The sequence below is a fragment of the Diaphorina citri genome, unplaced genomic scaffold (genome assembly GCF_000475195.1).
Source record: "Diaphorina citri unplaced genomic scaffold, Diaci psyllid genome assembly version 1.1 scaffold182, whole genome shotgun sequence".
Taxonomy (NCBI): domain Eukaryota; kingdom Metazoa; phylum Arthropoda; class Insecta; order Hemiptera; family Psyllidae; genus Diaphorina; species Diaphorina citri.
The window spans coordinates 231,155-247,696 of NW_007377619.1; the positions used below are offsets into that span (position 1 = coordinate 231,155).

Consider the following 16,542-nt stretch of genomic DNA (forward strand, 5'->3'; position numbering starts at 1 on the left):
CCTAATGGCTAGTGTATCTTCAGTTGCTAAAGGGTAAACTTACTAAATTAAAAACTACTAAAACATAAAAGATACCTATCCCTGAAAAAAGAGCTTAATTCAAAATGATTTTTCAGACCAGACTGTCAGAGGTCCAAATTAAAAATAAAACCATTTCCATAAGGAACTTTCTTTGCATTAAAGTTAATATAAAAAAATCGGCAAACTCCTATCCCTGCAGAACTTCTTTGAAGTTCTGCAAAATATACATGCCTTTTTGGTTCTCCTTATCAAGTTGATCTATCAAGTTTGATGCTAAAGATCTTCTAAGGCCAAGTCCCTACGAGAATACACAATAGAGGTAGTGCTATTTCAACACCAACTTGTCTGTTATACTTTGTGGTTGGTTCACCATGCCATCACAGGTCCATGAAAGCTGCCCAGTCTTGCTTGATCTGCATTCTTCCTTGTTGTCCTCAGATGTTACTCAGGTCACATTGAATGACATTGATTTGATAGTTGCTCAACTTATTTGCACCCTCAATACCCTCATGAACTTTAATACCTAATCTATTTTTCTCCCACCGGAAAATGCCTTCACAATTTTTTAAATAAATGCTACAAGTCTACACATGGGGTAGTGTACGTAAAAATATCTACCTGTTACAATAATACCTATCTAAAACACCATTTTTACAAAGCAAATTTATTTATTTTTAAAACCCGCTGTTCCCTAGAATTTCCTCTGTACCTACATGGTAAAAATTTTCAAGGTTTGAAGGAAAATTCATTCTACATATCCGTGAAGTAATTTTGACTGTGAAAAATACGTACGAATTTCTCTTTCACAGGCAATTTTGAAAACGGGGATTTGGAACTAGCAGAAGTAGAAATCAGGGAAAAAGGCAACATAGGGATTGTAGGCATCTTGCTCTGTAGTGTAAGGATAAGGACCACTGGAAGTAAAAGAAAAGGAAGAAAGAATAAGGAGAGGAACCAAGGAAATAGAACATGGAACATAAACGAGATAAGAATTAAAATTTAGGGAAGCATCCCTAATAAGTAACAGAAGTACTCATGTAGGTATCCAAAATCTTGTTAACAAGTTAAAATCAAATTAATGGGCAGTACCTATTAGATTAGAGACAAACAGCCAATACCAACATGTCATGGGCACCTACCATTGAACAATAAGAGGGCACTGACCTATCCAAAATATGCACCCATAGGTACCAAACTTTTATGGTTCTGATCTATGAACCATAGTCAAATTTCTCTAAGTAGATGTCTCAATAGAACTTTTAGGTAGTATTAATGAAAATAATAGTCGTTAATGAAAACACCTCACTTTTTGGCTCATTCCAAATCGGAAAACACCTTTTCTAATCAGAGATCTTCTATCTGGATGAAACAAAACAAGCTGTTTTCTCTTTCAAGATGTCTCAATAGAACTTTTAGGTAGTATTAATGAAAATAATAGTCGTTAATGAAAACACCTCATTTTTTGGCTCATTCCAAATCGGAAAACACCTTTTCTAATCAGAGATCTTCTATCTGGATGAAACAAAACAAGCTGTTTTCTCTTTCAATACGTACCTTGAAAACAGAATATTCATACAAATACTAATGCTAACCGATAGATCATTAAAAGCTGGATGTACTTCGGTTATTGAACTTCAAATTCCCATTTTGATTTTCTGGAGAAACACGGGATAACTTGAACTTTCGCACAAATGATCTCCAAATGTCCAAAAATTTATTAAAGTTCATCCACTTCTTCCAGCAACAAAATATTTAGAGGGGAGGGGGGAATGGGTGAACAGTAAGAGACAGTGTTGCCGATGTAATTACTGTGCATAAGCTCGCGTGTGCATAATGAACCATTTATATCAGCGGTTCCTAAACTTTTTCTACGCGGCCCCTTTACTATATTTTATGTGATCTTCAGGGAGGGTCTTGAATTTTTGAAATTTTCAGAAATCAACCAGTGAAATGGCTTAATCCGAGAGTTAAACTTGAAATGTGTTTAATCTCACTTTGTGGACCCCGGCCTGGGTCGTTACTGAGAAATCATGCCGTAAACTCCGTAAAGTTGGACCTTGTGTCAATGTCCAAAAATTTATTAAAGTTCATCCACTTCTTCCAGCAACAAAATATTTGTAGGGGAGGGGAGAATGGGTGAACAGTAAGAGACAGTGTTGCCGATGTAATTACTGTGCATAAGCTCGCGTGTGCATAATGAACCATTTATATCAGCGGTGGTTCTGGTGAAAAACAAATAAAGTAGGTCATAAATCTAAATGAAAAATAAAGTACCTAATAAAAATAGGTCGGTTTCGACCGCGGTCCCGACAGCACTGGTTAAGTCCAAGCGATAGTGATAGCACTGGTTAAGTCCAAGCGATAGTGATAGCACTGGTTAAGTCCAAGCGATAGTGATAGCACTGGTTAAGTCCAAGCTTATTCTGCAAGGTGCGGTTACAGGCAGAGCAGAGTTCACCAGGTCATTGTAGGTGTAAGTTTTTAGTTAAATCCCCTTTAGGAGTAAGGTATTCATTTCAGGTATCTGCTTCGCAAATCATCACGATATTTTAGATTTTTTTTTTCCTTTCTGTAAATTTTGTGAAAGGTGAGATGTTAACTTGTTGGTCCTTTGAGAGGCATCCTCTGGTTCTTGTTACATAAGGATGATATTGCATAAGGAGTAACTTTGACTGGATTTCCGATGTTCAAATTTATTTGCAGTGGTGAGGAAATATCGGCTTTAGTCTTCCAGAAGGCCTCAGTAAGTAGAATGTAGATACTATTTTGAAGGGCCAGGGGATGGCATTTCTAAAAAGAATAAAGCTTCGAGAAATTTTGTCAAGACTCGTAGATGAAGTTTTATTCTCGTCAGATATGTTCAGCAATATTTTTTGAATATGATGGCGATAACCTCAGAATGAAATCTACCATTGTTCGAATCACGTCGTGCCTTTTCCTTATTCTGAATCTCATTTCCTTTGCTGCGCCGTAAGTAGTTATTTTCACTGAAAGTTTCTCAACATAAGGTAAGACTTTCATTCTCACTTTTCGTAGTAGTCTAAAAGAACCAGCGCCCTTCGTTTTGTATTGAACTTTCCACTTCCAATTTGTATTTTTCGCGAAGCGAGGAAACTCAACCGAAGCCCTCGCTACACCTTCATAGGGTATGTCTAAAAGCCGACATTGTCTGTCTGTATTACAAAGAACATCCGTTAGTCCTACGTGAAATATCGTGAGAGAAATTACTTTGGGAGATGAATACAGAGTAATGGTACAAGACTTCAAATTTTTAATACACACTCTCCAAGGCTAATCAGCAGATAGCCATCCACGTTCGTAGGTTTCAAAGATCTTGTCCGATACAGTAGTAAGTAATGACAACCTTAGATAATAAATACGGGTAAAATGGTCCAAGACTTCCAAAGTTCCCACATGTCTTTCTCTCTAGCCAATAGCTTGTAGATTTCTGGCTATGTAAAGGATAAGGACCACTGGAAGTGAAAGAAAAGGAAGAAAGAATAAGGAGAGGAACCAAGGAAATAGAACATGGAACATAAACGAGATAAGAATTAAAATTTAGGGAAGCATAAGGATAATGGGACAAACTTGATTTAGACCAGGAAGTGGGAAAAATACAGCTGAAGATGTAGATCCTGAATGAATGAGAGTCTTCGCGGAAAAAGAAACGTATAATCAGCTACCCTGAAATTAAACAATTACTGATTATTTAATCCAAATAGCGGCGACCACTATCAACAACGATGTGCCAAGAGTGGTTTCTTCAAGTGAAAAACATCGGCCTGTAATTTAGAAAATAACAAAACAATAAGTACATTTGAGAGATTCCAATACATTGAGAGAAATAGTAAGAGTTGTAAGAAGTGATGGGCTCCAAAAGTTTGACCTATGTATATGACGCTTAAGAGAAAAACCAAACAGAGAGCTAGAGGAAGATAGAACAAATAAGAGAAGTAGGCCGAGAGAAACATACACCAAAAGAGAAAGATAAAACAAAAAAGAGAGGTAGAGAGAAAAATAGAATAAAAAGGGAGGTAAGCAAAAAGAGGCCGAGAGAAAGAACAAAAAGAGACAAAGAGGGAGGGAGGGAGGGAGGGAGAGAGAGAAAGAGAGAGAAGAAAAAGAGGTAAATAAGAACGAAAATCTGCGTTTAACGGTTCCATATTTGATCGAGTATCTGGGTACAACTTTCTTGATCTGGACACCAGAGCTTTCTGAAACAAAAGACCATTGGTTAGCTTTCACTTACCTTGAGACATTGGAGTTACTGGCCATGTCACCTTTGCTTTAAAGAGATGACAGAACTGGTTGTACGACTACCTCAAGATTGACTTCCATTCTGGAATTGAGGAATGATTGCTTCCCGGGTTTTCTTCAACTTTGCTCAAGTGATTTCTACTTTATTTTTATTTAATCCATCAAACGACCATTTACCCAGAAACTGAATAGAGCGACATGCGACAGACAGTTCCAGAATGTCTTTTTTTGTTTGAAATTGCTTTGTTTAGAGCTTGTCGTTTCAACAGCCTGGCTCAAGCCAAATGGTAATGGCCTTTCTCTCGTTTTATTGGCAGTGTTAACTTTACTCGGAAAAGAGGACTGGAAGTGAGACCACAATAGTTAGGCTCTTTTGAACACCTCTGTTTGTTACACAAGCCGTCAAAGTAAACATTTTGAGAGAGTAAACTTTTAGTAGACGGGCGTCAACATTCTCTGAGTTCGTTTGGGAGAGGGTATCATTGCAACGAGCCCACATTCATCTGATATTTACAGTGGCGTCGTCCTAGATATTATTCAGTACCTCCATCTCCTTCCGCCTCTGAAGCCACCACGGAAACCACCTCCCCTGCCTCCTCCACTGGGTCGTCTGCCACCTCCTTCCCGCGCTGTCAAGGGAGAATAAATATAACTAAAAGTTAGTCTCAAAATAAGTGATAAAATATTGCTATTGAGAGTAAATATTCATACAATTGAGACTCAAACTATTGAACAAGTTCATCAAGAAGTTCAAGGTGATTCTCTTCCCTTTTCAGGAAAATTGGATCCTTCGGTAGAAAAAATAACTACTAAGCAAAGGACAACCTAAGTAATTCTCTACGACCTAACCCTTATGCCGATGATGTCCGTACACTATCAATATTTTCGTCAGTGTTTTAGTATTTCCCCCCTTACAAAACTATGACGTAAATATCATTCATTCAATGTCCTATTATAAATTTCCTTGTTAAATTTCAATGAAATCATAAAATTTGATGAGGGAGAGGGGAAGAAAGAGTGATAACTTGATAAGAGTAAATAAAATTCTTCAATAAACCAAGTTTTACACTCACACTGCTGATAGCTGAGGTTGGTGCTGAACTTGCCACTGGGCGGTGTGTAGATGGGCCGATTCTTCACCGAATCCACACCTGGCCTGCTTTTGGCCGCTGACAGTCCATCCTTGTCCCCGGCACCAAACGATATCGGTGCTCGCCGCTTGTTACCGTGACTACCACCGTTCTCTTCTAACGCGTTACTCTGAGGGTAGACGGGAAATGAAACACACATTCATTTATTTCATCAGATGAGGCATACTACGGGATGGGCATGCTACGACACAGACCACACGAGTCTAATGTAGCAGTTTTTTCATTCTTACGAAATAAAAACGGCGGTGAAACACTCAGGAACACACTCGTATTCAGCGTTAACGTCATTTGCTATGTACTATTTCCTCAAGACGATTCCAAAAGTGCTCAATATTACTTAATTATTTAGTGAGTTTTTAATTGATGTGATGTCTGAAGACACACATTGGTAATGCCGCCACTGGTCCCTACTCTATTGAGATAGCTACTCCGTTATCCCCACGAGGCTGAATGCACCCCGAAATCCAAGCACAGAGCCAAAAAAACTTCGATCCCACCCGGGAATCGAACCCGGGACCTCCGGCGTGCAAGCCTAGTGTGATACCCACTCGGCCACGGAGGTTGCTTTTGATTTGTGTACTCATAGGTGATCGGCTTCAAATTTTTCTCCAAAAACCAAAAACTAAAAGTTTGTTTTGGTTGTTCCGTGACATTTTCTGCGCAGGCGCAACGCGTAATGCGAATGCGCGGAAAACTACGGTAGCTCTAAGCATCGTTTACATGATCGCAGAAAAAAGAACGCGTGGCGTTGGTCGGTCGCGTGGTACCTACTCAAAAATAAAAGAAAAAGAAATTTAACGTTAATTTTAGCTGTACAAGAATATCAGATAACCAAATCAATGAATAAACTGAAAATCAGGTATTTTTTTACATAGACGTTTTTTTTATTTTTCTTCAAAACACTGACGCCTGGCTACCGTAGTTTCTATGCGCATTCTCAAAAGTTCATTGCTGTGTCCAGAGATCGCAGCACAAGTATCAAAATCAAAGTTCATTTCCCGCCAAAATCAAATTTCCTGACACGAACCAAAAAATGTGACTGCTGACTGCCTGCAGTGATTGCTCTTTTTGAATTTTGAAAATTACAGGAACCAGGAACCATAAACGGCAGGAACTTCAGACCGCAGTAATAGTTGTATTATTACAATACCTTTTAATTTCAGAGTTTCAGACCCATGACTGCAGTCTGTACCTTGAAACCCATCAACTGATTTTGTCACCTTGAAACTGCCTTGACCAGTTTTAAAGTAATTTCTATGCCAGCTATAGGTATTGTGCTATTATGTTGTAGGTAGGTGTACCTATCTAGACATTTTACAGAAACATTTAAATAACGATAATAATGAGAGGTGTGTCAGTGGTTTCCAAACTTACTGGTCTTACTGGAGCTTCCATTCTGTAGACTTGTAGAGCGTAGAGCAGACGAGCTAAGGATTTATTTTCGTTCTATTTCTTGCTCTTACTATGATAGAGGTAGGTACCTTAGGCAGTTAGGTATCTAAATGCATACATAGGTAGATAAGTAAGTACCTACATTAATACAAGACAAAATTTGTGTGCAAACTTTCCCACTGCACTGAGGAATATTTTTATTGAGTCCAATCCAGTTATTCAATAATCTAAATATACAGGGTGGTTCGTGATTTGCGAACCACGCTTATATCTCAGAAACGGCTGGGAATTAAGGAATGAAATAAACGGCATCATAGGTAAATGTGCATATCTGCATATGCATTATGCATGATTATTATTTTTATTTATTTAGAACCAAAAGTCTAGCATACCTACCTATAACTACAAAATTTGTCTTTTCTTCCTCTTTTTCATGTCATATTTTGATATGCATAATTTGATTAACCAAGTCCGAATCGACCCCAAGGCTCAGTAAATATAGAAACTAAAAACGGACACATAGTTTGACAATCGCTGCCGAGACTCGCTTGCACCCAAGTCCCAGGTGTTCTTTATGTAGGCTCTGGCTCTTGCATTTCAAATCCAAGGTACTAAAACGACAAGGCCAGGCAAGGTCGAAACCTCTATAAAGACGTGACTTTCAGCTGTTGAAACTGAAACTTTAATGACAAAATTTGCACAAATCGCGATTTTGTGTGCGTCAGTGACCCCAGATATGATAAACAACTTAAAACAACGCAGTTGGTTCTGAGTTAGAGCGAAGGATGCGTTACTGTGTACAAACAAATGGATCTCATTTTGATTTTTTGAACAGCTTTAACTTTCTATGCCAGCTATAGGTATTGTGCTATTATGTTGTAGGTAGATGTACCTATCTAGACATTTTACAGAAACATTAAATAACGATAATAATGAGAGGTGTGTCAGTGGTTTCCAAACTTACTGGAGCTTCCATTCTGTAGACTTGTAGAGCGTAGAGCAGACGAGTTAAGGATTTTTTCGTTCTATTTCTTGTTCTTACTATGATAGAGGTAGGTACCTTAGGCAGTTAGGTATCTAAATGCATACATAGGTAGATAAGTAAGTACCTACATTAATACAAGACAAAATTTGTGTGCAAACTTTCCCACTGCACTGAGGAATATTTTTATTGAGTCCAATCCAGTTATTTAATAATATAGGTCAATGTGCATATCTGCATATGCATTATGCATGATTATTATTTTTATTTATTTAGAACCAAAAGTCTAGCATACCTACCTATAACTACAAAATTTGTCTTTTCTTCCTCTTTTTCATGTCATATTTTGATATGCATAATTTGATTAACCAAGTCCGAATCGACCCCAAGGCTCAGTAAATATAGAAACTAAAAACGGACACATAGTTTGACAATCGCTGCCGAGACTCGCTTGCACCCAAGTCCCAGGTGTTCTTTATGTAGGCTCTGGCTCTTGCATTTCAAATCCAAGGTACTAAAACGACAAGGCCAGGCAAGGTCGAAACCTCTATAAAGACGTGACTTTCAGCTGTTGAAACTGAAACTTTAATGACAAAAGAAGAAGAAGAAGAGGAAGAAGAGAGAGAGAGAGAGAGAGAGAGAGAGAGAGAGAGAGAGAGAGAAAAAAAAAAGGAGAAAAAAAAAAAAAAAAAAGGAAAAAAAAAAAAAAAAAAACAAACAAACTTTCAAAGTGGAATAAAGAAAAGAAAAATAGGACTGTCAAAAACAAGAGTTCGATATTTATAGGTAATAGACTTTCAGATAAGGAAAAATACGTACGATTTATACCTATCAGGTAGGTAGGATGTATGTATATTGGTACCTAAATCTATTTTGCCTCCTAAAGTTCAAGACAAGTTGGATAAATTGAGAATGCTACGGAAATCTAGCTCAGAAATAGATGATTATAATTTATTTCTATTATCTATTAGAATCAGAAAAAAAAACAATTCTAATAATTATATCTACGTAGGTGCCCATTTGTAGGAAATATTGAAATAAGAAGAGGGTTTTGTTTGTTTAAGAAATTAAATATTCGAAGGCCCCCTGAGGCCGTCATTAACTTTGCTACACATTGAACAATAATTCATCTTTATATATTCTTATAGGTAGTTATGTTTCCAAAATTTGACTTTTGGAGGTTTTTTGTTAGGCCTCTCTGAACTGATTGAGTCCCTTTGACTCCAGACTATTTGTTTTAGGTATACCCACATTTACATACCTATTTCACTTGGCTCAAGTTTTCGGGCTTGGCATTAGCATACAAGAAAGATATCTACCTGCCACCAAAGTCGACTCTTGGATTTCTTGTTAGGCCTATTGGAATTTATTGAGTCCCTTTGCTTGGATAATTTTGTGCTTTTCATAGGTATTTTCCTTCCTGTAAGCACACAAATGATGGAGATATCTTTTCTATAGAAGTATAGAGTGATAAAATGACAATGGTGGATTCATCTTAACATGAAGTTAAAGGTCCCTGAAGTAAACGAGCAAGGAATAGATTTAGGCTGTGTCAGGATATTAGGCTCCTCTCTAAACTATGACTAGACTCCTAGGTTCTCATATCTTCAGGATATAGGCAGGCAACAATTATTCACCTTTTTTTCCACTCTGGTCTATTTTATTACAGAACTTTAACACTGCTCGTCAGGTGCTTACTCTATCAACGTTCAGGAGAACACTCTATCAGGGTAGAGTGGTCAAGCTAAGTCAAGTACTCAGTGGTGATAGGTGAGTTGTATTTTCCTCCTCTTCTAAAGCACGTTTCCTCTCTTTTAGCGTGATAGCGCCTGTACTAAACCATAGGGAATCAAAATAACGAGCTACCTCAGTTGGTTCCGTTTCCAAAAGTTTCCCGAAATTGAAATACACCTATGGTAAGTAGGAAGGTACCTACTCAGTGTTTTTCCAGGTTCAATGATTTGAAATTCACCAAGATAAAAATATGTAAACATTGCGCTTGTTAATTTTGGAGATATAAACCAAGTACCCAGGTAGGTAAGTACGTACGTACCTACCTATAAGATATCCTAAAATAAAATAGGAAAGAAGTGTGGTTGTTCTTGTGACTGAAAAACTGCCTCGAAAAAATTCTCATTTTTTTCTGTTCAACTGACAGAAACTTTGAACTAGGTAGGTGTAGGTCCCTATCTAAAGATACTCGTACCTATAAAAACTACAATTTATTTCAAGTCAGATTGAAAAAATCTCTTCAAGCTCCATGTACCTATGTGTCAGGAGAGAGAGAGAGAAAAAATAGGCGTAAAATTTGAAGCTCTGGCTATCAGCAAAAAGTTATTAGCGACTAGGCCTACCATATACCTAATTAGAACCTTCTTAACGCCTTTATATATTTAATTTCCAAGCTTCTTGTCATAGATAGGCGTATCTATTTTTTTGCGTAGTCCGATTTCTTCGCTCTTGGTGAAAAATAGGCTGACATGAGTGATGTGTATTGGGATTAGATGTGCTTATTTTAACATCTATAAATAATAGCTTTTCTGCTAATATTTCTTCTTTTTTGGAGCGAGGACCTTGTAACGACGACTGACAGTTGATTGAAACCTTAACGAAGAGGCAAGCTATCAACTAATTTTGTTGAAAGATTCTCAGGTGAGCTGGCACCTCCTGATGGAGCTTTCGGCCTTTTAAATAGACACCTTGTTTCATAATTTGACCAAATCTGCCAGGTATGTATTTAAAATCGTTAACGGCCACCTCAAGCCCTGGAAAAATGTAAGCAATAAAACCAGATAGCTAAATTAAGGGCTAGTATATTGTAGATATTTTTTTATCATAGCTTTTTTTTACCTTTCTTTCTATGAGGCTTTTTTTCCGAAGAGAAAATCTAATATATAAAAATCTAAAAATGTATGTATCTAATAAAAGATGCATGCATAATGCAGGATTTGAAATAAAGTTTGAAGTGGTCATAAAATGTAAGAAATTACGATCGTGTGAGGTTTTATTTTGCATGCGATGCTAAAATAATTTCTCTAACCGATTTTTACATTTTTTTATGGGATTAATACCTACTTCGTAATGAGCAGGAAAATGTTGGGTAGGTTTAGTAACCCTGCAATAGACAAGACCCTTAAAAAGTAAAAAAAAGAGAGAGAAAAAAAGAAAGGAATATTTTGTTTCGTGCCAAATTGCTCTGGGAAGTGGCTCCAGATTTTCTCTAAAAATCGGTTTCAAAATTAATTTTGATGTAAATTGTGATATTCTAATTTAATGAAACTGTTATCTGTTATGATAATGGGTAATGGGACATCTTGTTCTAATTTGACGTCCCAATAAAGCACTAGGTACTATTAAAATTTTAAATCGACGTGATGTTTAAAATCTAAATTGATGTAGGTAAATAAGCTTGGATATTGTATGGATCTAGTAGCGCGGTCAAACTTTCTTGACTTGGCGGGGCGGAGCGCTACCGCGCTCCTTAATATTCTTATATGTCTTTGCAACTTTGCATTTGTATACTGCCTTATCCAATCATAATAATTATTTGTGCTGTCTACCAAAACTTGTTGTTCCAAGGGTTAATCGAATCTACCTATCATCTACATACCCCTTGTTAGTGGTTTCAAGGATCTTGTTAGAGCAAAGCACATTTCATAAACCACTTGTGCAAAAATCTTCTCATAAAAATTCCAATAAATCCGATTCATGAAAAGGGTTGAAGCAATTAGCAACACTTTCTTTGTATTATCTTTGTAGGCAGGTACCAAAGAGGTTGTGAATTTAGAATAACAAATACCTGCACAGTGCTTACGATCTATTGAAAGACATCTCTAACCCTTTCATTTAAATCTTCTAATATCAATACACTTATTGCTTACCTACTTCTTGAGCAGATACTTCATAGACATCACAAGTGTAGGTTTTACCGGTATTTAAAAGATTTTTGCATTTCCTTTTCTGATGCGTGTCAAAAGAGTCAATAGCTAGCTGCTACTCTTTCATAGATAGTTTTATTAAATGCACCTACCTATACAAATATTTGGGAGAAGATGGTAAATCAGTTCTTTTTTACTGTCTTACAAAGTTTCTTTTATCGTTTGTTTAACAGTTTCTTCAGTTATTATTTTTTTAACCCCATGAGAAAATGATTTTTTTAATGTATCTACAATCTACATACTTATATACAGGGTGGTTCGTGATTTGCGAACCACGCTTATATCTCAGAAACGGTTGGAAATTAAGGAATGAAATAAACGGCATCATGTAGATGAAATTTTGATGATTAAAATGGCATTTTTTAAATTTGCAATTTTTTTTTGTAAAACGGCCCATTTTTTGCCAAATATAGGTCACTTTAATGGGAACCCCAATTTTTTATTTAATTTTTGGAATCAGCATAAAATTTTAATTGAAAAAATGTATTCACTCGAAAAAATTTGCTCTACTGTTCTGGGAAGTGGCTCCGGATTTTCTCTAAAAATCGGTTTCAAAATTAATTTTGATGTAAATTGTGATATTCTAATTGAATGAAACTGTTATCTGTTATCATAATGGGTAATGGGACATCTTGTTCTAATTTGACGTCCCAATAAAGCACTAGGTACTATTAAAATTTTAAATCGACGTGATGTTTAAAATCTAAATTGATGTAGGTAAATAAGCTTGGATATTGTATGGATATTCTTGTATATTGTATACCTATGTATATTTATGTTATGTTCATTATAGTTACCTATTGTAATTACTAACATTTGTGTGTAAATAAAGAAAAAGGCATCTCCACCAATATTACTAACAACGAATCTCTCCATACGGGTAGGTACCTACTGATTTATTATTATTGATTTTATAATTGGTGGAGATGACTAAACTACCAACAAATGAAAGATTTCTCTAAATTTCTGTAACTCCCCCAAAGAAAGCTACTCGTATACCCTCCACACGTTTTAATTGTTTTCAAGTTCTTCTCTCCCAAGAACTGAAGAACTTGAAGGTAGGAATGATGTACATTCGATGTTGTCCGACTAAATTAAATCAATTTTGATATTATCACGTCATATCTAATGCATTATCGCGGTAATTGAAATCGATGAAACACTGGTGAATCCTTATTGCGTTAGTTTATGCCATCCGCGTTACCACAGATCGGTAAAACACCATTAAGATTGGGTTTAGGTAGATTATATCAATTAACTTGAATGTTTTGCGCAACACCATTCATTCATGATATTTCGCTAAATTGTTCGGTAGGTTATGAACGTTATTCCATGAAATCGGTAATGTTACATTCAAAATGACGGAGGAGAACCCATTACATGGAAATTATTTGAATATTACCGGTGGTTAGGTTTCACTTTTAAGCGTTGCAATCAATTATTCTTGTATGTCTTTGCAACTTTGCATTTGTATACTGCATTATCCAATCATAATAATTATTTGTGCTGTCTACCAAAACTTGTTGTTCCAAGGGTTAATCGAATTTACCTATCATCTACATACCCCTTGTTAGTGGTTTCAAGGATCTTGTTAGAGCAAAGCACATTTCATAAACCACTTGTGCAAAAATTTTCTCATAAAAATTCTAATAAATCCGATTCATGAAAAGGGTTGAAGCAATTAGCAACACTTTCTTTGTATTATCTTTGTAGGTAGGTACCAAAGAGGTTGTGAATTTAGAATAACAAATACCTGCACAGTGCTTACGATCTATTGAAAGACATCTCTAACCCTTTCATTTAAATCTTCTAATATCAATACACTTATTGCTTACCTACTTCTTGAGCAGATACTTCATAGACATCACAAGTCTAGGTTTTACCGGTATTTAAAAGAATTTTGCATTTCCTTTTCTGATGCGTGTCAAAAGTGTCAACAGCTAGCTGCTACTCTTTCATAGATAGTTTTATTAAATGCACCTACCTATATAAATATTTGGGAGAAGGTGCTAAATCAGTTCTTTTTTTACTGTCTTACAAAGTTTCTTTTATCGTTTGTTTAACTGTTTCTTCAGTTATTATTTTTTTAACCCCATGAGAAAATGATTTTTTTAATGTATCCACATACTTATACATAAGTAGGTAGGTACTTGAAAACCGTAGAAAATTTGGAAAACTATAAAATTCAGCTTTTTTATGCATACCTAAATCCAATGATATTTTTCCTATAAATTTTGCGATAACACATCGATGTGTGTATTTTATAGATCCTGATAGGTAATGGGGTATTTATTTATTTACCACCATTTAGGGGTATTTTTTTTTCACTCATAGGTAAATACTTTATAGATATTTTTACTTTTTTTTATTGGAGTTTTTTCTACGGTTTATTGTTCAAGTAAAGAGGTTTCCGCTTCTTTTCCTCCCTTCTCCCTATCTATCCTATCTCGGAGACTGACTATGTACGTACATGTATGTCGCATGTCTCTATGTCTTTTACGTGTTTGTGTGGTTTTACAAGGTCTTGGTCTGAAAGAGATAAGTAAATTGTAAACCTATTTATATGGTACCTAGGTGTAAATGAAGCTGTTTTTAAATAATTTGTCAATATAATAGACACACAGTACCTACCAGAGAGGCTTCTAAAGATTATCTCAGCATCCTGTGGTGACACAAATTATCAGGGTGATGGTTCGTGATGACCCATTTCCTATTTGGATTAGGTTAGATGGACTTATTTCGTGTTTCCTTTATGTAACGTTGTTTCTCCTTCAGGAAGGTATCTGCACTTAGGTCTTTTGTGTACTTTTACTGTAATGTGTGATGAATAAAAGCCACATAATATACCCTAAGAAAGGCAGTTAAGTTTGATAGGTTAAGTATCATAGGTATCATTTTTATTGAACACGTACGTGCTCTTGTTCAAATGTATTTCCAAGAGTGGCAGAGAGATCCAAAGAAAGCATACTTAGTCCCAAGTCGTAAAATACCTAAATAAGAAGGAATCAACTTCATAAAGAGGTACTTATGTATACTCACTGAAAATTGATCAATCTTAAATTAAAGAATAAAGATGTACCTATAACTGAGTACCTATAACCTATGTAATAATGTGTAGGTACTTATGACTATTGCGGACATTTTTGGAAGCAATCTCGTCTTTCTAATCCCATCCTTCACGGACCTATCTTGAAAGATCTAAATGGGATCTTGGAAAAATATTTAAATACTACTAGTAGTTTTGCCAAACTGTATCGAATATCAACGGTGCTATAGGCCTTCTAATCCTTCTACCCATTCCTCTCACGTTTTAATGATCTATTCTAGAATATCTGCCTCAGGCAATTTATTCACGCCCTCTAATCTCGCTCTTCTGTTCAAATAAAAAGCTTGTGTAAATCATCAGATTTGTTCAACTTTTCTGTGTAAAACTGCTCGTTAGATAGGGAACTTGGTTTTTTGTTCGCCTAGGACAACCATCAAATTATTCTCAATAGCTGGTGTAGTTTAAAACCTCATTAATTCCACCCACCTGGATCAAATTTGAGCTGAGGTTTCGCTTCCCTGAGGGCTGATCATAATCTTGAAAATCATGCGTACGTGTAAATTGATAGCAGAGAAAATTTGAATAAATTTGGACAGTTATGTAAATCACTATGATAGGGTACACGAGATCAGCGCACCAAACATGGGACATTTATAACTTTTTGGTTTGGGGACTTCCAGATTTGTTCATTTTGCACATCCACTAATGATTAAGTAATGTTTGTAAATCATGAACATACACAACTTTTCTTCATCCCGGTTTTGCCAGTTGAAAGTCCGATGTAGGCTTGTGTATGTTGGTATCTTAAATACTTATAATAAAAGTAATTTATCAATTTAAATAGGTACCTATTAAATAGTTTCTGACAAAGGGTCCTACATTTGGTATCTTAGTAAGATTAGACCTCAAGTTACAAGTGTGTTTGAAAAACCCTATCATAAGATGAAGTGTGGATGTGTTATAATTTATAACTATCAATATTTTATGCTAATTTTGCTTGAAATTCAAGCTCATGTTCAAGCGTTAGAATATTATTTATAGGTAGGTCCGAAGTTAGGTCTTGTCATTGAAATTCAACCTATGAGACAAGTCAGGCAATCTGCAAGACCTAGTGGGGATGTTTTAGCTCAATACCTAGTACCTACCCATATAATATGTTCTGCAACATTTCAATAACTGTTTTCAATGTCAAGTGTTCGCTTATTTTCGTACCTCTCAAGATAGCAGACGAAATTAATTAAGATAAGACAATCTGACATTGGACTGACTCTTGATTTGTGTCAACAAAGCAATAAAAATCAAGTGCTAAGTATTATGAACCAGGGTCAGAATTATGAACCAGAAAACGAACAGGTTATAACATCTAATGTACAGGTGGTACCCGGTAGGTACTTGAAAACCGTAGAAAATTTGGAAAACCATAAAATTCAGCTTTTTTTATGCATACCTAAATCCAATGATATTTTTCCTATAAATTTTGCGATAACACATCGATGTGTGTATTTTATAGATCCTGATAGGTAATGGGGTATTTATTTATTTACCACCATTTAGGGGTAAATTTTTTCACACATAGGTAAATACTTTATAGATATTTTTACTTTTTTTTTTATTAGAGTTTTTTTCTACGGTTCATTGTTCAAGTAAAGAGGTTTCCGCTTCTTTTCCTCCCTCCTATCTATCCTACCTCGGAGACTGACTATGTACGTACACGTATGTCGCATGTCTCTATGTCTTTTACGTGTTTGTGTGGTT

At 35.8% G+C, this 16,542-nt stretch overlaps 1 protein-coding gene across 1 annotated transcript; it reads right to left on the bottom strand.

Moving 5' to 3' along the window:
- Positions 1-347: 347 nt before the first annotated feature.
- Positions 348-7,797, bottom strand: LOC103505581 (apoptosis inhibitor 5 homolog). Its single transcript, XM_026820892.1, has 4 exons — positions 7,786-7,797; positions 5,352-5,538; positions 4,823-4,907; positions 348-935 (listed from the first exon to the last, which is right to left on the bottom strand). The coding sequence occupies exons 1-4, from the start codon at positions 7,795-7,797 to the stop codon at positions 857-859; spliced, it is 363 nt and encodes a 120-aa protein (XP_026676693.1). The 3' UTR covers positions 348-856.
- Between the last annotated feature and the right edge of the window lie 8,745 nt (positions 7,798-16,542).

What these genes read in the sequence shown, in the direction of transcription:
- LOC103505581 (XM_026820892.1), bottom strand. An exon ending in CAACCTCAGCTATCAGCAGT is followed by an intron (nt 4,908 to 5,351) that starts GTGAGTGTAAAA and finishes CTCCCTTGACAG; the next exon opens with CGCGGGAAGGAGGTGGCAGA. An exon ending in AGAGGCGGAAGGAGATGGAG is followed by an intron (nt 936 to 4,822) that starts GTACTGAATAAT and finishes TTTTACTTCCAG; the next exon opens with TGGTCCTTATCCTTACACTA.